The following is a 26,213-nucleotide window of genomic DNA, read 5'->3' on the forward strand; positions in this document are numbered from 1 at the left end:
TCTCCTCTAGTCCTACAAATTTAAAAAAATATTTGGATCTGCAGAAGTAGAATTTAAGTTATATAATATAATATTTTAAATAATTATTTTTTATCTTTAAATCTCATTTTTTGTGTATTTCTAAAGATTTCTAATGTGATAGAAAAGACTTTTCTTTTCATTATACCTTAAGAAATAGAAATGTAGTTCACAGGAATACCATAGGGGAAAAATGTCGTCAGGGAAATATGGTAAATAATTTCTATAGTTAAACTCTCCAAGAAACTAAATATGTATATTAAGATTAAAGTTGCATCAAATTTAAAATTGCAACTAAGCTCAAAAGTAGAATAAGAAAGATATTGGTCGTTAAAGGGTTAAAGGAGTTTTAGCATTTAGACTTGGCCGTTGTTTTTATATGGACTTTGTCAGCTAATTTAAAGCTGACTCTGTACTCAGCACCCCCTAACAAATGCTGCGCCAAGTACTTGACTTAAAGACTACTTACATTTTATCTCTCCACATGTTGCGACATTGGTCGAACAACCCCCCGGTTGATTGCCCCCCTCCATCATCGTCTTCAACTCTTTTTGCCATATCTCAACGTTTAATTAATGTCACTGACATTTGTCAAGTTAAATTTCATAATTTGCGCTTCAAACTGTGGAAACCCAAGGCAGCCACAACCTAACCAAGCAACGTCAGCATGGCACCTGCACAACTCCCCCACCCATGCATCCGCATCCCTACCCGTTGTGGGTTGGTGACACTGGGCCCTCGACATTAGTTTCAATAATAAATTAACCTGTGTGACTTAACTCGTCTGCGCTCATCTTGAGGGCCCCCAAAGTCACTTACCGAGTTCCTGGCAGAATGTCTTTTGCACTCCACTGAATTGCTTACAACTTCCGGAGGCAACTGTACTTGCTCCTGTTTAGTGCATATATGCAATTGAAATATGTAAACTTTATGGTTGGCTTTTGTAAGTGCATTTCATTTATGAAAATCAATAGGCAGCTGCTACTGCCCCGGTATTGGTAATTCAATTCGCGTCTTTCTCCTCTTGCCCTCGCTGAACGGCTTTGATTGCAAACTATGACATGGCTGGTCCTTTGGCCCAAGACTACATGACTATCAGGCAATTCGATTGAACTTAATTTGCGGGCGAAATAGGGTCAGGCTGAGATGAACGACAACGACGATGACAACGTTGCTGATGTTAAAATGAAGGACAAACGAGATGACTTTCTCATACCCAGCGGTATGACAAAAATATATAAGGGAATATTGTAATTGAATGTGTTGGCTTTATGCCAACATAACATTTATTTTGTTTTTTAAAAACTTTCGAAACTTTGAAAAATTCTTAAAAAAAAAAAAAACTTTAAATGAAAATCTTTCTTTGGAAAATCTTTCAGTAAGGTCATGGCCAGGCTATGAGCCAGCATCCTTAACGGAAACCTTGCAGATAGATTTCTGTAAACTTTTTATTTTGAAACACACAAAATAAATACGAATGTAATAGTTGTGGATAAACGAATTTCTGAAATATTATTTACTGCCTCCTCAAAGTATGCTAAGATATAGAAAGACATACCAATAGTTGACTATGAGCCAAAAACAAAGTTTAAGTAAATTTAGCCTAACACAATTACCACTAACCTTTATTAAATTATTAAGTTAAAATATGTATTCTCGCAATAGGGATAAAAAGAGAACCACCAAGTCGAACCTATTTGTAGTGAAAACTTTACTTGTTGATTTTCCCAAGGAAATTGCAAAAGGTAAATCAATGTTGTTGAGTACGCCCATCCATCCAGCACTTAAATGTGACTTTAAAAGAAATGAAAAAAAAAAAAATAAAACAACCAACTCTTCAAGGCAAATATAAAATTGCAATTTAAAAGAGGGAAAAAATGCTTTAAATCTCAGCCTTGCGTCCATTCTTTTTTATTCTTTTCTTCTCACATTCCGTCAGTTTCCGCTTCCGGGCACCAAAAAAAAAGAAAAAAACGAAGCAAACATACAAGTTTTCTTCTTCTTTTTCACCCACTCACCCATTCGCCATTCCCTGTCTGTTTTTCACATTTTTCTCCTCTTTTTTTACCATTTGCTTTGTTTTTTGCCTGGCATAAAAATCATTAAACTGATTTATATTCCGTTTGATTCCTGGCTGAGTGTGTGCGTGTTGTGTGTGTGTTCTTTGCCTTTCCTTTGCTTTCGATTCTTTCGTTTTTTGTTTTTGACTTGAACTTGAGTTCAAGTTGGATAAAAGGGTCGCCTATACGAAATTCGATAATTCAAGTCAATTTCGCATGTGTCGGGGTCGCTCAAGGGTTAAGTGATTTCTTTAGCTTTTTCTTTTCCGCCAGTCGTTTTGCCACTTTCGTTTCGTTGTTTCGTTGCATTGCTTTGTCGTTGTTGTTGTTGTTGTTGTACTACTCCTTCTGCATTTAGTCGAGTGTAAAATAAAGTCGCATAAATAATCAGCAAAAAACAGCAAGAACACTAGCACATATAAAATATTTAAAGAATTCATTCATTTTGAGTTAAAAATTTAAATTTTCATACGTGTATTGATTTTTATTATTTAACCCTCATCTCGAATTTAGTCTAATGTGCTGCAGGGGCTTGAATATTACGTAAAAGTAAAATCAAAAAATTTGACCCAAAATGTTTGCACAAATGTGGTTGTCCCTTGCTTCATCCAACTTCGTCCCCACTCCGCCCAACCGCACTCTCTGGCCCTTGTTGTATGTATGGCACAGCCCTTTGCTACCTTGAAAGGGTTGTCGTTATCGAAAAAATATAAAAATTCAATTCAATTTCGTTGAAATGTTTTATTATATGGATTTTGTTGTTGCTGATGTGCCTGTGCCTGATTTTAATGTAATTGCCGGTAATAGCAAACACTTTTTATGGTTTAACAAGTTGCTCTGGCAGTTGTTGCTGTCGGTTGCTTTTGGTTGTTGTTTCTCCCTGCTCCCTGACCTCTCTTAATGTTCGTTTTGGTAATTTTGCGCATTGGCATTTTTAGTTTTGTCCCTAAATTGATTTCTAATTTGAAATTAATTTTCATTGGGGTTTCCCCTTTTTATGTTCCCATTATTGTGTGTCGAATGGATATATTTAGACAGGTCAGAATATGCAATCTATATAGATATGTACATATATAAAAAGTTTTTGACACCCACTTTGGCTTCAGTCATATATTATTTAAGTATTTTTATTTCTATTAAATCGAATAACTGTTCTTAGTCTCTGTTGTAGTCTCTGATAATTACTGATTAACTGATTTTTATGTCTAGGACTTTGTCGAAGGGTTTAACTAAACTTGTTTTTGCTTCTTTTACAATTCTCTGTGTTTATTTGATGCGATCTTCATTTACTTTTCAGTTCTGCTTAACAATTTATTTGAAGTCCTGTTAGAGTAAGAATAAGAAAAATATTAATTAAATTTCCAAGAATTTCATTTTGCCACGAAATGTTTTGGTAATTTCCAAGAAATTTAAAATACAGCTTTTAACTTCAAATTAATTTCAAATTATACCGCACGATATTATCAACATTTTTACATAATTTACATTCTATAAAGCAAAATTTGTTTCAGTTTTTTATACACTGAACACGAAATATTCAAAAAGGGTATATTAGTTTGATAAAAAGGATTTTATTGTTGAAAGTGTTTTAAGAAAATAATTAATTATATTTAGCATTATATAAAAATTAAATATGTTAAAAAAAAGTACCAAAATTTAAATTATTAAAATTGAAAACTTACCAAATAATTGGAGACTTTGAATTTCCTTTTCTTGACGGTCATCTTAACATTGGATTTGATTTCCCTCAAAAGGTAAATATTATAAATAATTAAAAAATGTATACTTAATTATTTCAGAATTAAAATTTAGGTGAACATAATAAACTTGAAATTGAATTTACCCTTTGAATAAGTCCTTGCCTTAATAGCCTAAAGAAATCTTTCTAGAAACCACTAGCAAAAAGCTCGTAGATTTCTTAGGCCATATAAAATTATAGAGTATCTCTATATGGGCATAAGTTGGTTGTTTCACGAATTGAAAAACACACGCAGAATGTGTTAGGTAAAAAAAAAAATCACACCATATACATGCTAGTTGTTCATAGGCCTCGTCGACTTTGGTAATTGGTTTTGATGTGACATGGAACATTGGCTGTGAAACAAAAACACGCACGCACGACCCGAAACAACCCGTTTTAACATCTGGGTTCATACACATATTTTTTATTTTCTTATCAATTTGATTGTAATTACCCATACACAGTATATACATACGACATACAATCGATTCTTATCTATCGTGCAGTTGGAATGCCCATCTAAGGGAGAAAACATGTGTTCACGAGACATTATCGATGTACGGAGTAGCACAATGATAGATTCTTTGATTAGTTAGAGTTAAATGGCAATCATTCAAAAGATTTCAAGTTCAATGAAATGAGCTTAAATGCCAATTGAATATAGAGTTAGGAATCTTTATTAATTGATTTGCAGTTGAATGATTGTCAACTAATCAGATGTATGGATGTAATTGAAGAGATTAAAAGTAGCATTCGAATGGAAAGTCCTTTTTAGTATTGCGAATTTTCCGTCAAAATTATTTGCTTTCTTCAATAAAAACTTGAATGGAAATGACATCATTGGACGATAAGAATTTACGCTTCCAATGAAAGCATCTCTCATCTGACAGGAAGTACCAAAGTTTTTGATAAAATTCATGGAATAAATTTGTCATTGTTATTAATAAATTTGAACGATGTATTGGCATCGTTTTACCTGAAAACATGGATCCAATATTGTTATCCTCGAAAATTCCATTCATATGCAGTTTAATAATTTGTATATGAAGCTTCGATGGCAAAATTCCATGGCTTGTGGGTAAACTAAATAGCATGTACTTTAACTATGCCTATGGAATCCATACCTACATATATTGAATCCGAATTGTTATCAGGGATAGCAAATAAGTGAAATTCAAATCATGACTACATATCTCGTTTGTTCACTGGCATGCTGGCTGGCCAGTCCCTCTACCTATGTATGTATGTATATACAGGCATACAAGCTTTGTGCCTATTGCAAGGTATGCATCTAATTAATTAAACAATTGTGAATTCCTTTGATAAATTAACGTCACCACATGCACAGACATACAAACGACACACACACATCCGCACTTGTAGAATGAGAGTGGAGTGAAAGAGGTTACTTTCAAGTATTGCTGTCCATATGGTCGGTGGTTATGGTGAAATTAATGCAAATACGACAACCATTCTGGAGACTCTTAATCAATGATAATTTGTCTGAGCAATAGAAAGGAAGGAAGAACTCAGTGTTGTCAAGTTCCGTTCCGCTGAGTACAAAACAATTAAAGAAATTAAAATGTGATAACGCACATCATCAAAGTAAGTAAGTAAGCAAGTAAGTTAGTAGTAGGCAGAGTCAGAGTCAGGCAACAGCATCCCCAAGTCAAAATCAAGGTTGTAATGCTTGCTATCTGTGTGACATCTATCTGTCGATAAGATAGATACACATCTCGTCATGGCGATGGTCGTGGCCATCGTATAAAAGAGCTCCAGGCTCTTGCAAAATTGTCATTTGAGTACAACGCTTTGTACAAAAGTTCAAGACAAGTTTCGGTAACCGCAAAAACTACATACACAAAGGAATAGCTGCCGCATCATGAAAACGCATTTCGGTATGAAAACAATTGGAGTACATGCCGTAAGGATCAAATACTAACCCACAAGTATTCTCTTTTAGCTCTTGCCTGTCTGGCCGTTTTGGTGGCCACCATCGGTGCTGCCAAAATTCAACCATCGGTTATACAAGTTAATAATCAACTTTATCAACGCTATGTCTGCGTTCATAAAGCCAACGGTTTCCGTGCCTTAGTCCCGGGAAGTTGTTCTCAGTACTATGAATGCCAATCTGGCGTTGCTTCGATCAATACCTGCTCACGTTTCTTTGATGCCAAGGTCCAGGGATGTGTTAACTACAACACTGGATGCATTGAGGTCAAGCAAACATCAGCGGTTAAGGTGAATGCTGCTGCATCTGCCACTGATTGTGCAACATCGACAACAACTTGCACCCCAAAAGAAACTACAACCCCTTGCACAACACCCACGACAACAACTTGCAACCCAGATGAAACATCTTCCACAACAACCACTTGCACAACACCCACGACAACAACTTGCACACCAAAAGAAACTGCACCCACAACAACCACTTGCACAACACCCACGACAACAACTTGCACACCAAAAGAAACTGCACCCACAACAACCACTTGCACAACACCCACGACAACAACATGCACCCCAGATGAAACATCTTCCACAACAACCACTTGCACAACACCCACGACAACATCTTGCACCCCAAATGAAACATCTTCCACAACAACCACTTGCACAACACCCACGACAACAACTTGCACACAAGAGGAAACATCTTCCACAACAACCACTTGCACAACACCCACGACAACAACTTGCACCCCAGATGAAACATCTTCCACAACAACCACTTGCACAACACCCACGACAACAACTTGCACCCCAGAAGAAACAGCACCCACCACAACCACTTGCACAACACCCACGACAACAACTTGCACCCCCGATGAAACAAGTTCCACAACAACCACTTGCACAACACCCACGACAACAACTTGCACCCCAGATGAAACATCTTCCACAACAACCACTTGCACAACACCCACGACAACAACATGCACAACACCCACGACAACAACTTGCACAACAACCACTTGCACAACACCCACGACAACAACTTGCACCCCCGATGAAACAAGTTCCACAACAACCACTTGCACAACACCCACGACAACAACTTGCACCCCAGATGAAACATCTTCCACAACAACCACTTGCACAACACCCACGACAACAACTTGCACAACACCCACGACAACAACTTGCACAACAACCACTTGCACAACACCCACGACAACAACTTGCACCCCCGATGAAACAAGTTCCACAACAACCACTTGCACAACACCCACGACAACAACTTGCACCCGAGATGAAACATCTTCCACAACAACCACTTGCACAACACCCACGACAACAACTTGCACAACAACCACTTGCACAACACCCACGACAACAACTTGCACACCAAAAGAAACTGCACCCACAACAACCACTTGCACAACACCCACGACAACAACTTGCACCCCAGAAGAAACAGCACCCACCACAACCACTTGCACAACACCCACGACAACTACAACAGCTTGCGCCGATGTGACCACAACAGTTTGCGCCGATGTGACCACAACAGTTTGCGCCGATAGTGCATCGCAGAAGGTGAAGCCTCTGTCCGTTAAGGTCACGCCCGCTCGTCCTTCGTTGAAACGTCCTATCGCTGAGGCCGCTGCTGTTGTAGCTCCCCAAGCAGCAACCAACAGCATGTCCGCCTACACGAACTATGTGTGCCGTGACAAGCCCGATGGCTTTATGTTGGCTTCCCTGAAGAGTTGCAACGACTATTACATCTGTCGCTATGGCAAGCCTCTGCAGGTCAGCTGCGGTGATAAGTACTTCAACGCTTTGAAGGGTATGTGCGATCTGCCCAAAAACACGCGTTGCGTGCAACCACATGCCTAGATATTGCAATATATCGAGATGGCAGCAGCATCCTTGCAGCAGCATTTAAAACATTTGCATCAGACCCCCACCATGATTTACAAGCCTAATTGATTTTATTGAATATTATTCCTAATAAATGCAACAGCTAACACAAGCTATAGAAATGTATGTATGATTTGTCTTTACAATTGAATGAACTTGCAGGATGCATAGTGCGCTGAATTCGTTTAACTATAGTAACAAGAATTTTATTTTACCGATTTATAAAATCATGTGGTTTATAGCAAAAATTTTAATTTAATTCTATTTAAAGTCAATTATTTTTAAAAATCCATTACTTATGTCAAATTCTGAGTAATTTTCCTATCTCACACGCAGCAGTACGAAAATATTAAAAAAAAAAAACGCTCGGTAAATAAAAATTTTTCATTTACTCAAAAAATTTCTGAGATAGCCCACTAAATAGGGCCACTAATTTGTGTTTACTCTAAATCTTAATCATACTAAATTTTGTAAGAGGACTAAAAGTGACCACTACGCCACATGATTACCACACAACCAAAACTGTGGCTAGCCCAAAAACGAATTACGACGCACTTATGTGGGGTTGGTGCGGTATATTTCCGCCCCCCCAAAGTCACATGTGAAAATGTCAAAAAGTATTTAAGGTATTTGTTATAGAAATGCGTGACCCTCTCGCATGCGTCTGTTACACCATTTGGGGAGGCTTTCGTTAAAAAGAAGAATTGAAGGAAAAAAAAATCTAAAAAGCTTTGACCACCCCGAAGAACTGACCACAATGCGCTTTAAGGCTTATCAAGGGGGTTAGTTTTGGGTCCTCTCAACGTATTAATGGGCTTAGTCAACTTGTTTGTTGTCTCGTCCATAAAATAACGTTGCTGGTCTCAAAAAGGGAGGCACTGCTGACTAGCTAAGTCAAAGTTACATTTTGCCGTAACTTTTCCAAGTTTGTTTAACAAAATAATTAAACAAAAAAAAAAAAAAAAAATGAATAAAAAAAACCAAAAGACACATATGCCACGCCTAACGTTTCTTTTATGTTAATTTTCCGAAAAGACGTAAACTGTGAAAAGGGTTTCGCAGTTCAAAAATTACTCGAAAATAAATAACGTGACACAGCATGACATTGCTTCTTCTTCATCGTCTTTGGCGCGGTGTGCCTTGAGGGACAGTAGCGGGGAGGAAATGAAAAGGGATCTTAACGAAGCAACAGGAACAGAGAAAGCCTAAAAAAGGAAAGCGCAAAAAACACATGACTTTGCGTTCCCTTTTTTGTTTTTTGTTAGAAGAAGACGCACAAAGTAAACGTAGACTTTTTAGCCGCCAGCCATTTGCCGCGACATGTTTGGTGAATCGTCGGGGAGGAGCAATGAGAGTATTTTGTGGGCTGTGAAAACAAGGCAAGGTGTGTGTGTGTGTGTATGTGCGCCCTCCAAAGAGTTTTTGTCTTTTTGGTGGCTTAGATGAACACCCACGTTAAGACTTGAATGCGAAAACGAGGCGCAAAGGCTTAAGTGACAAATTTTGTAGGTACGTGTAAAAGGGTTTTACACACAGTGAGGACTCCTAAATAAACGTTAACGAAACAAAGCCATAAAGACGTGTAGCTTTAAATACACATGTACATAAACCAAATGTCTTAACATTAAAGAAATTGATTTCTTATACCATATACTTAAATGAAGACAAATGATTTTTGCATCAACTATACAAATTGATTTGGTTAGATTATGACCCTTTTGAAATGCAAGTCAAATCTGCATTGTGACCGGCACAAGGTCAATCTTCCAAAAGAAGATTATTTTTAAACGAAAAGATAACCTGCTCATCTGTCTGTATAGAACCACGAAGTTCTTGGCTACTTATCCAAATTCATATCCATATCCAAATTACATTTACCTACATATTCTTTGAGTTTACCAAAAAAAAGAACAAAAGTGAAGCCAAAAAATAAGCAAACAATTTGAATTCCCATTCGGAGATATGAGAGCAAACTTCGTTTGCAGTGTCATTTCTTTGTTTGCTTGTATAAAACTACTGAAATAGAAGCTTATAATATATCAATCTTGATAGTTTTGTTGATCTTTCCCCATTAAAACTACATCAATTTTAACCAGTTACTTGCAGCACATTTTTAATGGTATTTATTTTTCGTTTTAGGTAGCAATACTTCAATTATATGCAATTGAAATGCGCCAAAACTTTTCACCCGCCAATTAAAATATTAAAATCCTAATGGGTTTATGTTTGAAGCAGCGTTATCGTAACTAATGAAAAAATTTAGAATGTGTTCTCTCTGTTTTATCCTAGAAAATGCTTCAATTTAATCAAAGGGCACACCTGCAAGGAGAAAAATTGATTTATAAATTTTCATATTCATCTGCAGTGAAAAAATTCGGTAACGTAAACAAACTCATTTCAAGCTGTGCATATGGTAAATTTTTTTTATGAAGCACTCAGAGGGGAGTCCTAACAAATTGGGGCCAAAGCAAACTCTCCTGTGTCAGCCACCAACTCCACGACCGCTCCTTGTTCTCTCATTTCTCTCTCATCTCTTGCAGTCAAATAAACAATGAACACAAAGAACGAAGAATTTCGTAATAAAAATCACACATATAGACACAGTGGGGAGCATGTATCACCTTCTTCGCTTCCCTTCCTCCCTCACTTTGTCCTAGCATTCTATTACACCTGCGTTTTCTTTTGGCGCTTTTCAGCGAATCGGCCATGGAAACCGATAGCAGACGGAAAGGCCTCTGCAAAATGAAATCCTCTTTACCCCTAAAAGCTCTCTCTCACCTATAGACACCCATACACACACACACACACACACACATACACCAGCAAAAGGCGCACATTCGTCTGAAGAATTCAAATTAGAGTTTTGTTTACAATCGTCAAGTGCTACTCCCCCGTGCAAAACCCTTTATTGAATTGTGCATATGTGTGTGCGGCGCTGCTCTTTCACCTTTGAAATTTTTATTGCCAACGTGCGGTGCTTTGTTTCGCCTGCCAGAAAAATTTCAATTTAGCTAGGACAAAAGGATACTTACCGAAGGTGCTTTACGTTCATTATCCATCAACGGTTTGCTTATTGATTCCCGAAATCTTTCTGAAGTTTAGCAAGTGTACAGGCCATATGGCCAGCATGCTGGACCACATGGCCCACAGCCCCGTGGTCCATAGCAGCCGGAGTAGCCGCAGTAGGATGAGCGACTGCATCCATAATATGCCCCACCGAACCAGGGCCCGCAGGGTCCAGAGGGTCCATAGCCATAGCTGCCGCAACCAAAACCGCCGCACATAGTTATAAATCTGAATTCATTAATGCAATTGAGAAGCGAAATCGTAAATGTTTTCATATGGATTTTTACTAACCTAAACTTCACAGATATGGGAACAGGATAGTGAACTTTAATTTTGAAACTTCTAGCTAAAAAATACAACTGAAATGTTTTTAGTTTCCAAAATTTGTATTGTAAAATTAAAGTCAAGGCACACTTTCTAATGTTAAAGCAAATTTCAGTAACGTTTTAAGAACCCTTGCGGGTATGCAACTAAAATTTTAAGTCGTGTCTAAAAGTAGGAAACTAAACACCTGGGCGAGATGGGAGGTAAAGAGATTGAAGCAACTACTCGTAATTATTATGTCTTCCCCTCAACACAACTGCGACTCCCTTGGAGGCCTCCGACAAACGGTGTCAGTTCTCACAGCACAACAGCAGCAGCAGCAACAGTGCAGCATCTGCAGTTGCAGCCATTTTTACGACGTCATTAACCCAACAAGTAGCTTCCGTTTCCACACACACACATACAGCATCACCCAGAGACATAAAGGGAGAGCGAATTGCATATTCCGGGATCAACGGCTGCAAAAACTGACTGTAGCAGACAGTTATGCGCCTTGCAAATATGCAAAAAGGCAAAAGAGCTGTCGGCCAAATTGTTTCTCCTTTTGGATAAAAGAAGACATGAGATGGAGTGAAAAGGAAAGAATGACTCTGTTTCGGCCCAAAAAGTCATAATGCACTGCAGCGAATTGAAATGGAACTGGCTGAAAAAGGGTTGGGTTCATTTTGAACCAAAGTTTTGTTACCTTGTTATGCTGCAAAAGGATTTACTCGATTTTTCTTGTCACATTTTAGCTTTCGTTTGGGGAACTATCTGTGAATATCTCTTACGGCAAACATATTTCTTGACTACTTTATTTTAATGCATATGTATAGGGGATACATGTAGTTGAAAAGAAACTAAACTAGAAATTGAGTAAAAGAAGATGCTGAAAGTAATTTATTTGCATGACTAGAGACTTAATTAATTTCCCATAGTATTTAATTTTCCACTAACAAAACCTATGTGAATCTAAACATACGATCGAGTTACTTGAAACTTGATGATAGAATTTTAATAAATTTCCTAACTGAGCGAAATCAATTGTAAAACCAGTTTCAAAAAGGCTTTCTTAGGAAGAGAAAGCAGCTTTGCCGGGCTATTAAAATAAAAGCAAGTCTTTGGTTATGGTTGGTTACCGAAATTATGATAATAAATACTCTTATGAAGTTCTGTTTTCTTTCACAGATAACTTCAACCTGTTTGTTTTGTTGGTAGATTGAATCTTGGTCCTTAAACTTGTAAGTAATAAAATTTCATATAACAAACAAAATGAGATAAAATAACATCTTTAAAATTCGCCATGTTGGTAATTGGTTTTTCTTGGTTCTTTACCTTGCCTCTAATTTTAACACCGGCAACAGCAGCAGTGGCGGCGGCAACAATTTTTTATGGCCTGCTTCTAGGCGCAGTTTGGAAATCATCTTTGCGGCATTGCCACTTTCTTTGGTGCTGCTGCGTTTATAGCCGAGAAAAGTTTTACAACAGCATTGGCATTGCCATCTACAAATTATGGTCTAAGACATAAAATTCAGCTAATGAGCCGCTAAGCAGGCCAATAAGATGCCAAGGGGTTAAGGGCTGTCGAGCAAGAATTGTTGCTGCCGCTTAGCCATAACAATTATAAAACAAAATGCCACAGAGACCATAAAAATCAACGACTCAAATGCTAAAATTTAATAAGACTTTGTTCAGCCAACAAATTGGCTTAGCATCTGAAATTTATGAAATTTAAATTAAGGCAACAAAAATAAAGGAAAAACGAATATTAAAGGGAACCAAAGAGAGAGTGAGAGAGAACAAGAGAAATCTGAGAAAAGCTCAAATCAAAGCCCACCACCCGCCGAGACCAAGCTTGTTGAGGGGGTGGAAAGTAGCAGCCCTTCTTCAATCCTCAAGTCTCTGGGGATAAATTAGTGGTTTTCGCTGCTCTAATAAAGTCGTCCGCTTTTTGTCTGCAACTGAGGAGGGAATTTGGGGCGGGTTCCACATTGACATTTGTCACCCTCAACTCCAATGCACACTGATTTAATATTTATTTTATTAATAGAAAATTAACATAAAAAAAATTGCCGAAATATTTTGACACTTGGCATTCTTTGCCTCTCCAAACGAGAGACCCGGGGCGGGGTGGGGTAAAGATTTTGTTGCCGGCTTGTTATTATTTTGACACTTGCCACACAATTGGCATGCGAAATGGAAGGCCCAGCTGCCTTAAAGCTACACCACATCGCACCACCCTACCACCAGCACCCACCCAAGCAACAACATCACCAGATTGCGACGCCACCCCCACCTCCCATATTGTTCTTCTTTAGCAACACCAACACAAACAGAACAGAAAAGAAAGGGCAAATTTTATTATGGAATTTCGTAAATTAAATATTTACACGACAGCTGTGCGAAGGTCTTAAGTTTTGGTCCTTCCTTGTTGATTCCTTACTGATTCAATATTGCGCTCAGGCAATAATTGAATTTAATAGCTCGCTGGGCAAACTGCTTTAAAGTTACGCTTTTGCATTTGCAAGACGCTTAAATGAATCGCAGAAACAGAGCACAAGTTTATATGAAGAGTTAAGCCCCCGAGTTCACCATACAAAAGATGTGGCAGGAAATGATTGAGGTATAATGATATTGCTCATTAATATATGCTTTGTTATATGTATTTGCATATTCGACATCCTATGCCCAAAAACACTGTTATCCTTACTTAAACATTGGCTTTAATGAAACATTTATATTACTCGAAATAAAGCACACATTGAATTGAATTGATGTACTTTGTGGTATCAAGACATAGAGAAAAAGATTCCTCTATTTTGAAATCAAATTAGTTTCAGCAGTCTGTGTCTTAGAAAAAGCAAAGTTCGATGGCTACTATTTATATATCCTTAATTTTCCAAACTCTACAATAAAATTAGTTATCGAGTCTACTACAAAATGTCTGATTGGGCAATAATTTAAGATTGTTACTTTAGCGGGAAAACCTTAAATGCAAGAAAAGAACAAATCGTATCTCTTGATTCACTTAATAATAGAGTAGCTTATAAATATAATAAGGCTTATTCAAATTAACAATTAAAATAAATGGATATGCATTTTCCAAGTCATTTAAGAACACCAAGAAAACCACTTTCTAAATATCTTCCTCTCACATTCATCTAATTTATCCCAAAAAGAAACTCAACCGTTTTCAATTGCCCTCTTTAAACTGAATGAAATTAGCTTGGCCTAAACAAAATAAACAGTATTAGGCATTAGCAGAAAACAAAGGCAACAACATTGGTCATTTTCAGCATAAAAACAAAAGCAAATAGCGCTGAAAACAAAAAAAAACGAAGAAGTGAACCCAATGATGGCCGAAATGAGGAGGCAAAGCGAGAACGCGTTGAACGTTGTGTCACTAATTCAGGTAATTTGTCACTTTATTTACATTTTAAATGAATGTTGTTGTTGCCGTTGCTGTTACCGTTACTGTTGTTGCTGCTGCACAAGTAACCAGAATGAGAAAACCAATTTCCATTTTCATTTTGCGGCCAAACGCAGAGCGCATAAAGGAAGACAAAAACAAATGAGCGAGTGACGTGCGGGCTGGCAGGATTGTTGGCGGGAAGAAAGAAGAAACAAACTGAACTGGCTGATGGAACCCTTTTCACTCACTCTTTTCCCTTTTTGGAGCTGTCGAAGCCGAAGGACAAGCAGTTGAAAGGCAAAAGGACAACGACAACGACCAAAAGAAATGCGATTAAAATTTGAACAGTGAGCAAAAAGGCGAAAGACGTTTTTGTGGTAGACATCACGTAGGCAGGAAGGGACAACAGATACGGCGCAATGAATGGATGAGAGTGGTAAGAGTGTTGAAGCACTGAACTGTAGGTAAGGGAGGACACCACATGCCGTATACTTAATTTGAATGAAGTGGCCACGTTGTTAATAGCCCGCATCCTGCTATAAGAAAGAAAACCCCCTTTAGTATCACAGGTGCTTGGGGTTTACTCTCTATTTTCCTTTGCTTTCCTTTTTTTTTTTTTTAAATGATGCTGTTTACTTTAGGCAAAGCGTAAAGAATTGGTGTAGATGTGTAATGGGCGCGATGGGTAGTAAGCAAACCTGGCCAAGAGCAAACGTTTGCTTTAAACAAACATTGTTAAAATAAAGAAAGAAATGGGCAGAAAGAAATGTTGCTTGCATAAGTAATTGCATATAAGGCACAACGAAGTGAATATCTTAAGGCGTTAACCAAGCAAAATGTCGGTATTAAAAATTTAGTTAAATTACACTGCACAACACAATTTAACCCACCAGAGTGGTAATAATGCTAAATTAAAGTAAATATTTATAGTATTTAGGTTAGTTAATGTCATCACAAGTGAACAAAATTCTTCACATTATCCTAAATCTTGTCTTATTGCATGGTAGGACATGGTCCAATAATGGTATCTTAATGTCGAATGATTTTGAGTAACTTTCAAAATGTACAATATTATGTTATCTTTGAGATATGATTTAAATATATTTGTTAGATTATATTTGACAGTAAAGTAAGTATCACCAGAACTACTTTTATTATCTTTGCCGATCAAACGTGCACACTAATCTAGCTATAGTTCAAGCCAAAGGACATTACATTATCAATCAGCACTAATGCATGATTTGATGAAATAAACAACTACATCATATTCAGAATTAGGTCAAGTGTCACTCGATTGCATTTAATGCTCATTTAATTTATCATCAAATCAAATAACTTGCAAGTTGTTCTCTAGTGTTTCAACTAGGCATCTCCATAAGTTTTTCTTTGCTGACAAAATTGAATAAATATTTAATTTTAATTAATATACAATTGTTAGACATACATATGTATGTACATATGTATTGCAAAGATTGCTTTGCAGCTCCTTCTCGATATATTCCTTTTGGAAAATTTTCAATTAGTTTTCTCAGTTACTATTGACAACAGTCTTCCCAACCCACCAAAAAAAAAAAAAAAAAAAAAAATATATAAAGCAGGCAATGTAAAAATTCAATCAGCCCAAGCCGTGCTGCCTGTGACGTTTATGAGCTGCTCGTAACATAAATTTTTCGCCATGGAGTTCGGAGAGATCTCTCTCACTCTTTCTTCATATCCTCCTACGTCTTACCATCGCCATTTGCTTTTCATTTTTCGTCTTTGTTTCGTCTTTTCACATTCACCTTTTGTGGGCCACACAAATAAAAATAAACACACGTGCGGCTTGGTCGTGTTCATTGCCAAAACGTGTCTTGGTTGCCACGCCCACAATGCCACACTCCCACATGGCTACCGCAAAATAATATATACACATGTACACAACGTATGGGGGAGTCGCGGTTTTTGTCAAGCAAAAAGACAAAGTGCTGCCACAATAATAGTTGAGAGCAGGAACGTATAAATATTTTAAACATGTTTGCCCTGCCATATTTTTTGGTTCTGTATTTTGCTCCTTTTTCCAGTGTTTCAATCCTCCCTTTGCCAAGGCCAACGCTCTTCGGTTCTGGGCTTCTTTCATATGCCTGACCACGTACGCTATCAATGTCCAATCTTCTCCAGCTCCTCTTCCAGCTCCTCAAGCTGTTGTTTGCTCACTCTCTCTCTCTCTATCAACAAATTTCAGTGAGATGCCAGCTGAATTTATTTTTTCCATCTTCTATTTTTTTTTTTAGCTGGTTTTTCTCATGCCATGCTCATAATTTGCTTATTTTATTTACTTTGATTTACTTGGCTCGTGTTTTCTTTGCCCAATGGATGACAGAGCCTGGGATTCCTCATCTCCTGCCAGTTGTTTGTGTAAACAATGAGCTTAAATTGTGTAGCCGGTTGCTTTGTATATGAATGGGTTATGTCAATCGTAAAACTACAAAAGGTCTTCAGACTTAGCAGTCACTGTGTTGTGTTTCTTTTGCCCAAACGAAGGCACATGGTAAACCAGTACAGCAATGACTTGAAGGAAACATCTGCCAAACACACAATAGATTCGAAAATGCTAAAAATTCATACATTTAACTTAACTGTATTCTGAATTTGGAAATCTTTTTTTGTGCGTAAAAATAATAATATCATGCTTGTGATTCCTAATATGAGCAAACTCACAGAGATACTGAAAGAAACTATGTTTCAATAGGCAGATTGCTTATTTTGCTTAGTTGTAAATGTTATTTTGGGAAAGACAAAAGTCATAGATAACCTTTATGGATAACAAAACATTGGCAAATTAAATTTAACTTGAAAATATCCATTTCTTTCGTAGGTTATGTGTTAATCTTCACCTAAATCTGCAGTTTTCCTTGTAATCGCTGAAAATTTTCCACCATTAACCCGAAATTTTGTTAACCCAATTCAATACCCTCCGATTCTAAAAAAATCCCATTATTTTTGTGTACTTTTTGTTTCCTCTCTAGAACATCAGAGCCAGTTAATACTGTGTGTGTTTGGCTTGTGAAAGTTTATTCTATGTCAAGTTTTCTTTCACCTAGCCTCACGCATGTCTTTCGTTTATTGTTTAGATTGTTTTAATTAATTTCATTTTGAGTCGTTGGCTTGCCACAGACTCAAGCACCAGCTCTGTTACCAGTTTGAACTCGTGTTGAGAGATGCCCTCTTCCCTCCAGCTGTCCCATTGGCATATATTTTATGCTCACGTATGCAGAAATGATATGACGCAAAACCGTGTCGAGACCCTCTTTGAGCCGGAGCATATATTTTTGAGTGTTGCCTTCATCGTCATCGTCATCGTCACCGTCGTAGACCGCAAGCCAAGTTGTGTGCTCTGTTAAGTGGTGAACGGTTCCTGATACTGTTCCCAGTCCCCAGTCCCAGATCCAAGAAACTCATCCAGGCCTTTAGAATTGACGACATCCTCTCACTATGTTTGTGCAATGAAGCGTTGGGCTTTTATAACGCCAACAGTCAGTTAAGGAGACTGAATGATGAGTAGGTGGGGCTGGCTGGCTGGCTGGCGGCCTGTAAAAAGCTGTAGGGAAATTCTTAATTTACGTTAAAAAGAAAAAATGATACAGAAGACAACGGCAGCAAGAGTGAGAGAGAAACGAAGACGGAAAACCTCTGCGTAATAAATGAAACGTAAAGGCAAAAAACGAAACTTAACAACTCGATGGAGAGAAGCTAAAGTAAAAGAAGGCCAAAAAGAGAAAGACAGGGACTGGACAATCGCTGCTTTGGACAGACTTTTTATTCACTCTGTTCTACGACTACCATCCCCCCCAGCCCTCTTCACCCACTTATACCTTGTACGCACTGAAAGCTTTACGCTCCACTTGGCTGCTGCTTTGATTCTCACGGTTTTCATTTGAATGCTTTCGTCCCTTCCCCATCACCGCCATCGCCATTGAATCTGCTTCATCTGGCTGAAGGACACCGGCAAAGGCAACGGCAGCTCCAGCTACAGCTCCGCTCCTCACCTGTACTATCTTTTGAGATACTTAGATACGTATATATTTTAATGTGCGCTTTATCAACAGCTTTAGATAGTCCTGACTATAGCGAGTGGAGTCGAGTGAAGCTCTCGCAGCCATTTGTTAGACTTGACTGCATCAGAGGATGCTTGCCAGTTTTGGGTGTACGTATGTATGTATGTATATCCCTTTCCCGCATCTCTTTTTTTTTGTGGATACTTCAAGATGATGGGCATCTGGTACTGTGCCTTTTGTTACCCCTTGGGGGCGTATGATTTTCTCTGACTTTACTGCTGCTGAAGTCAAATTTATTTTGATTGCGTTTTGACTGCAGTTGGCAGCACTGTTTGTCAATTTGACTTGAATGACAGGTCAGGGCAACCTATATTTTATTGCTGTTCCTTAAAAAAGAGAATTCCTTTGACTGAAAAGGTTATGGTTAATATTGGAAAATTTGTACACTTCATCTACAGTTTCCCTTTCAATCAATCTACAGCTTTTGTTGGGCTTGGTTTAGCTAATCCTTTGACTTTGTCATATGCGCACCTAATTAAAAATTTTCGAAGGCGTTAAAGCCAAACAAAACGTGTGAGAAGCGTAAGTGGCAGTAAACTCGTGGCGCCACAGCAGAGACCGAGAAACGTAGACGCCTCTTCCAATGGAACCTGTCAAAACTGTCACAGAAATGACATTTTGCTGGCTAATTACAAATTCAAATTAAATCACAAGTAATTAGGCAGAGGAAAGTCAAAGGCAAAAGTTATGCGAAAGTATTCTACATACAGAGAAAAGGAGAAAGAGGGAGAGAAAATAGAGAAATTTGACAGCATTGTATGATTTACAAACGCAATGAAATTGTTGTTCTAATGGTTTGTTTGTTTCTTTGTGGTATGGCGTTTGGGGGTGTGGCTTACGCCCACCATCAAGCTCAAATGAAAGACATTAAAAAATGACAACAACAGCTTTGGTAAATTTCTGAGCAAAGGTTGGAGGGTTGTGAGAAAGAGAGGCCGATTGGGGGGGGCGAAAGGTAAGCAAAATGGGCAAAAACCGGCGACACATTAAAATACATTTTTAATGTTGATGTGTGTGTGTGTGTGTGTGGGCCTGAAGTTGGGGGACACGCCCTCTCTTCTGCTTCATTCTCTATCATTTATGCATGTGTCTGTCGTTTTCCTCATTTGCTTCTTCTACCCAACCAAACAGCCAACCATCCATCCATCCATCCGTCCGTCCATTCGTTAGAAATGTAATCAAAATAATTACTTTCATTATGATTTTCGCCGTATGCTAATCAACAAAATCGCAAATGGCCTGTCAAGTTGAGCATTTTGTTTTTCTGTTTCCTTCTTTTTCACATTTTTCTTGTCTGGTTTTTTATTTGAATTATTATTATGGCTTTCATTTTAATGGCTTTTAATTTCCTAGTTGAGTTAAAGGAAAAAATATCTTCAATTAATTTCAAATTACCACAAAAGTTCTTTCAAAAATGTTCTTCCTCATTCCATACATTTCATAAATTCAGACCACAGTGGCATAGTAAAACATACAATTTTTTAGGAGATCTAATTTAAGCATTATCAAACCGAGGAAGGATACCGAATTTATAATTTCTTATAAACAGAAAAATGATTACAGATAATTTCCATACCAATCGACAAATTTTTGTATAACACAATATATTTATACTCTTAATATTATCTTACAAGAGACTTGTAACCCCTTAAGAACCTTTTAATTCGGTACTTTGCTTTTTAATCTTTACAGTTTTAACTGTTGTTGACATGTGTTTAAGTGCTCCGAGTGTATTTTACAATATTCAAAACTGATACGAGAAAAATTGGAAATGAATGTCGGCATTGATTTATGGGGCTGGGAATATGTTGAATAATTAAAAGCAGATGTTGAATTATTTCATTCGTTGACTTAGCCATCATTGAGTTGAATTTGTGCAATGTGATGCAACAAATGAGCATTGCTGAAAATAAGAAATTGAAGTGTCATTTAAGAAGACTGGACTTGAACTTACAATAGATTGGAATTGAATAGTATTTGACGGGCCATTTCGCGGGCGCTCCTATCACTATCCCCACCGCTGCTGCCGGTGGTTTTGCAGTGATAGCAATTTCCTGTATAGGGGGCTTCACCCTCTTGCCTGGGTGCTAAAGCTGGATTCGCCAGCCGACGATACACGGATGATTGTGGCGGTTGAGAATAGTCAAATGGTTCGAAACGCGGCAAATAAGGATCCACGGCACGGCGGACAACCAAGGGGTAAGCATGGGCGTAAATTGCAGCCGGCTCTGCCTTGGCCTGGATGGCAGTTATAGCAGCATCTCTCTCAGCTTGACTTTTGGGTTTTCTTCCACGCTTCAGGCGTGCACCCATTTCCTGAAAATCGGGTATGCCAAAGCGATTGACCAACGGATCGGCCAGCGGACCAACTTCATCGATTAGGCTGGGAAAGCGGTCACGCTGACATGGCCGCTGAAAATAAGGTCCATTTGGTCCAAATGGGTGATTCATCTTAGCCAAATGTGAGAATTGAATTACAAAGTTTATCTTTACACAATTTCAATGCCAATTTATATTATCTGATGTAGAAAATGATTTGCAAAACAGATTTTCCAAAGGTTACTTTTCAATATTGTCGAAACAAGGGAATGATGCGATAACTTGTTTTTATCGATAGCTACCACTATTATTGCCCAGTATTTTTCACATACAAGATTGACTTTGGGCACACTTTGATAAATCTAAAAAAAGTGTCACCACATTGCATGTTGTCTATTGAAAATTGAAACAATTACTCTTGGTTTCTAGCATATAACTTCAAAAAGCTTAGATAATAATTCCCTTGATTAAGGGTTTTAATCATAGTCAAATTAACATGTAAAATCAAAGTTAAAAAATTTCTGGGGTCATTGAGATATGCGTATCTAAAATCTCTCATTGATGTGATCCTATGTTAATCAACTTCTGTTTGGCTCACATTTTGAGGGATTCACTTTACCAGCAATTTCATTTAGTAGCCCGTACACTTTATCTATTCTTATCATTTTGCTCATTTCCATGCTTAGACCACTTACTCTATGCCCGCTCTTGTTCTCATTTACAAAATCCTGCCAAAACCCCACCATCTCTTGTCCTTCTATTCATTCACTTGCTCTCAATTCGCTTGTTCACTTTGCCATACGCTTTGCATAACTTAAGGCGCAACAGGAAATAAATGAACACGCCCCAACGACTGAACAAACGAAACGAAAGCGCACAAAAAACAACAAACAAAAAAAAAGGGAAGAAACAACAGAAAGACCAAAAAAACAAAAGTTTCCATGGCACAGTTTTTCCATGTATGTACTTTGCACGCATCCCAACATAACCCCAAGCCCCCATGCTTATCCCCCCTTCCCCTACACATCCTTAGTCCCTATATAAACACAAATTGTTCTTGTAATATCAATTTAAAGCAACGCGCCAAAAAAAATGAACAACAGTCATGAGTTGAGGGGACGACAACGAAGCAAAGCGACAACCAAAATTACGCCTTAAATTATGCAAATGTTTGGCAAACAAAAAAAAAAAAAAAATTTACTACATTTTCAGTTTGATTTTTATTTACTTTTAAAGAAGAAAATATTAAAATGAGGACAAGATTTAGGGAGATGCAAATGAAAAACGGTTGCTCATATTTTACAAAATAAAAATTAAAGTAAGCAAAAAATTATGTTAATGAAATTGAAATTACAAAATTTTCATTACCCATACAAAATGGAATTAAATGAAAATTCTGTATGTGATATTTGTTGTAGAGGTATCTTGAGATGCTCTTGAGATACTTTCATTTAAAAATAACTCAGACTATTAACCATTTATTTAAGTTTTCTTCAGTAATAATATTCAAACTATAAAAGTAAATTCAATTTGCTGCAAGATGTATATAAGAAATGGCAAATAAAGCTCTTCGGCCCTTATGCAATGGATGAATGTATTTGTTTATTGAAATTCAAGTTGGTAAATGAAAACTTTGATTGCATATTAAATAAATTTCTTAATAATCTGTTTATGAAATGCAATACATAAAAGGGAGAATGGAAATACCTGACCAAGTCGAAAGTCAAACTTATGGCGTATGCGGCACCATTTGCTATCCTTGCGACAACTAAGGGGAGGGAGAGAGAGAGAGAGACAGAGACAGAAAGAGCAGGATATCATATGAGTATGTGCATGTGTGTGTGAGTGAGTTTTTATCAAACATAAAGAAAGAAAGGAAACACAGAGCCAACTTTCATTTTGTTGAAATAACTTTCTTAATATTTTGTTTTACTTTTCATCTTTTATGCCACCTACCCGAATCCGCATATCCCACATTTGTCCGCCCCTCCTCACCATTCCTCGTTTGCTTTCCACAAACGATATCTCTTTAGCTTTTTTCCTGTGCCACATTTCCTTTTGAAGTTTGCTGCTTTTCTTGTTATTGTTGTTGCTATTTTCAAAAATATTTTCAACTTTTGCCGCTCAAGTTTATGCAAAGCATTTGCCAACTGCTCTCATGCCCCGCTTCCGCCCCCAACCATTCATCACTTCTCCCGGCGTCCTCTCTCTCTCTCTCTCTGTCCCTCTTGAAGAAAAAAACTTTTTGTTACCTTTAAACAAATTGTCCCTTTTTTGTTGAAACTTATGTATGTACATATGTGGGTGTGTGTAACGTGTGTGTGTTTGTGTGCCGACAACAACAAGGACACATTACAAGAAACCCGGCTAAGCAGGATGTGCACACTTTGAGCCTTCTATTTTAGTGTGTATGTGGGTGAGGATTCAGTTTGCCATATTTCCGTTGATATTTCTACTCAGAAAGAAAAAAAAACACATAAACCAAAACTTGGCCGAGTTTTTCTTCTTTATTTTATTTATTTTGTTAAAGGATTTTCAAGTCTTTCCGTTACTTTCAACTCTTTGGCAAAATGTATAATCATTATGCACTGAATTTGTCACCTATTGTTCAAATTGTTTTGAACAGCAAGAGCTTGGAATCTTTTCCGAATGACTATATGTATTTTATGTTCATTTTAATTAATCTGCTATTAATTTTTAACAATTTTAACTTTTCAACTTTATCTATAAGAGGAAATTTTCGGCATTTAAATAAAAATTTCTAATTCTAACACCATGGCAACTCAAATCCTATTCAAAAACGCAGTTTACAAAGTTACTAAGTACCACAATTATTTGCAATGATAGCCGGGGTCCTGAGGGGCGGCCTTATCTAAAAGTAGACGGCTAAAAACTGGTAATGGCAGGATGAGATTTTCACATAATTATGCTTTGATCCTGGTTGTTTATTGATGGAATAGATTTCAAGTGTTTCATATTTTTCCACTTGACCGATATTATCGAGTTGCACATCAAAATGCATTGCTCTTAATGTATATAGAAATCAGGCAGGGGAGTTGCCATGGCTACGTATCCTCATCCTTTTGGTTGTTTTATTTCGTTTTTTTTTTTTTTTTTTTTTGCTTTCTGGATTAAAACTACAATTAAATTCACATAAAACAAAATATCCTGCGGTGCTTTTTATGTGTACGCTTGTAATATAAATCCTTTTGGCTAATGGGGCAATACTCACACATACATACACACACATATCCTTCACATCCTTTTGGCATTGGCGAAAGCTCCAAGTGTTCACAGCAGGCGGTCCGTACCAAAAACAAGAAAAGAGAGACGGAGAGCAAAAAAAACAAATAGGGTAAAGCAGAATACGGGGCAAGCAAAATGAACTGAAAACGCTGCAAGGAATACGAACGGCGAAAAGGAGAGCTGGTGATGGGGAAAAGGGTCAGAGGTTAAGCAGCGCGCTCGTGTGGAGCTCCTAATGAACAAAATGCTCTCTGACTGCGTTTGTGCATGCGAATGAGTAACCAGCCAGCCAGCCAGCCCGGATTTTGACGATGAACCTGGTCTGTATATAAGTATGTAGAGGTACCTACCTTCATCCAGGTAAAATATGCATCCTTCGTGTGTGATTAAGCGTAAATCCGCTTTTATGTCCTTGGCATTACGTAGCATCAACTAACCCACACACAAAGACCCAAAGACTCAGAGGCGTAGCTTGGGGTTATCACAAATTTTCAACCTTCCAATAACTTGACAAAATTGTTAGTCCTTTCAATTTTTAACCTTCCATCAATACAAACTCGTTCCATAGACACGAAACTTTGAGCCCCATTAAAGGCTACACTCCTGAAAAATAAGAGAACAAAATAAATGCTATGGCATGAATTTTTATAAAAATTAAGTGAAATTTTCTCAAGGTAACTTAATGGTTTAGCATTTTTTCATGTGTTTTTTTTTTTTTTTTTTTGGAAAAGCATATAAAGGTGGCGGAGGATTTGGGGAAGGAGGAGGGATTTATGTGTACGGCTTTTGGGATATATTGTATGTTCTCTGCATTAAAAAGATAAACTGTATACATTAAGTTGTGAAAAAAAAAAATGCTGAACATTTTACAAACTAGTTGAAACTTTAATTAACACTTATTTATGAGCAACTATCATGAAGAAGTAAAAATTGCTAAGCTTCCATCTCTTTTTATTTCGGTGGTTTAAATATCAGCAAATAAATGTTGATTATTAATTTTTGGAGATAAATATGGAGATATAGGCTTATACATGTTATGTTATGACCTTTGTTGAATTTGTTCAAGTGTCTACACTTTCTATTGAAACTATTTATTAATATTCTGTGTATCTATTTTATGCCGATGACCAAGCATTTGTTTATAAGTATAAATTTAGATTGATGTAGGTATATTTAATTGGTGTCCAACATTTGTAGTCCCTTGCTATATGATGAACACTTTGTTCGTGGCAAAACATGTCAGGATGGCCGAGTGGTCTAAGGCGCTGCGTTCAGGTCGCAGTCTACTCTGTAGGCGTGGGTTCGAATCCCACTTCTGACAAGTTTTTTTTTTTTTGGTTTTCTTTTTATTTACATTAGTTTTCTATTTTTAAGTGTCTGTTAAACGTTAAATATTATACTACGAACTATGAATCTTTTTGGAAAATCAGTTTTGTGTAAAACCAAGTTAATTTTTTTAACCTTTCCAAAATTTGTTCAGACGTGCCGGATTGACTTGAAATTTTCACTAAATTTCTTTGGTAAATAGATGTAAATCCTTATTAATTCGTACATTGTTCCGCCACAGAAGGAATTTTTTTTTTCGGTTCAATATGATTTTTTTATACTAAAAATATAATGTTTAAATTGTATTATAAAATATTTTAAATTATGTTTCATTTGCCATCAAATCTTTTGTTAACAGAGCGAGTTAATAACTTTGGTCTTTAACAACTCAAAAAACTAATATCATCCTTGGATTTCATGAATGCTTATGTTTACATTCTTGATATACATACTCTATATAGTTTATGCACATTATTATTAAGGTTAAGAGATTATTTAAGAAAAAAAAACATTAAATACTAACAATATTGAAGATTGTTAGATAATACTCATAGCATGCTTTCAAATAGGATACAAATTTTATGATCAATCCCTTTAAATTTATATCTTAAAATTCTATAGATACACAAATACTTTTTAGATCTTAAAAATTCACAATTTAATTGGCGCAACATACCACTGTATCAATCTATGTATATTCCACTGTATCAATCTTGTGGTCGGCTAGAGTTGCTTGTCCAATTTGTAGCCTTATTACCTAT

General features: G+C 37.1%; 2 protein-coding genes, 1 long non-coding RNA gene and 1 other non-coding gene across 4 annotated transcripts; 2 read left to right on the forward strand and 2 right to left on the reverse strand.

The window, feature by feature from the left end:
* The first annotated feature begins 1,164 nt into the window (after window positions 1-1,164).
* On the forward strand, window positions 1,165-7,662 carry Muc26B (Mucin 26B). The gene is made up of 3 exons (XM_068294878.1): window positions 1,165-1,240; window positions 5,543-5,658; window positions 5,749-7,662. The coding sequence occupies exons 1-3, from the start codon at window positions 1,165-1,167 to the stop codon at window positions 7,660-7,662; spliced, it is 2,106 nt and encodes a 701-aa protein (XP_068150979.1).
* Window positions 7,663-9,772: 2,110 nt separating this feature from the next.
* LOC137581380 (uncharacterized) lies at window positions 9,773-11,134 on the reverse strand. The gene is made up of 3 exons (XR_011033128.1): window positions 11,044-11,134; window positions 10,719-10,980; window positions 9,773-10,005 (listed from the first exon to the last, which is right to left on the reverse strand). It is a non-coding gene; the product is annotated as an uncharacterized lncRNA (long non-coding RNA).
* A 9,118-nt stretch (window positions 11,135-20,252) lies between these two features.
* On the reverse strand, window positions 20,253-21,098 carry LOC137581345 (uncharacterized). The gene is made up of 2 exons (XM_068295571.1): window positions 20,516-21,098; window positions 20,253-20,464 (listed from the first exon to the last, which is right to left on the reverse strand). Exons 1-2 carry the CDS (start codon window positions 21,010-21,012, stop codon window positions 20,413-20,415), a joined length of 549 nt encoding a protein of 182 aa, XP_068151672.1. The 5' UTR covers window positions 21,013-21,098; the 3' UTR covers window positions 20,253-20,412.
* A 4,266-nt stretch (window positions 21,099-25,364) lies between these two features.
* Window positions 25,365-25,447, forward strand: TRNAL-CAG (transfer RNA leucine (anticodon CAG)). Its single transcript has one exon. It is a non-coding gene; the product is annotated as a tRNA-Leu (tRNA).
* Window positions 25,448-26,213: the final 766 nt, after the last annotated feature.

The sequence above is a fragment of the Drosophila tropicalis genome, unplaced genomic scaffold (genome assembly GCF_018151085.1).
Source record: "Drosophila tropicalis isolate 14030-0801.00 unplaced genomic scaffold, ASM1815108v1 contig_845, whole genome shotgun sequence".
Lineage (NCBI taxonomy): Eukaryota > Metazoa > Arthropoda > Insecta > Diptera > Drosophilidae > Drosophila > Drosophila tropicalis.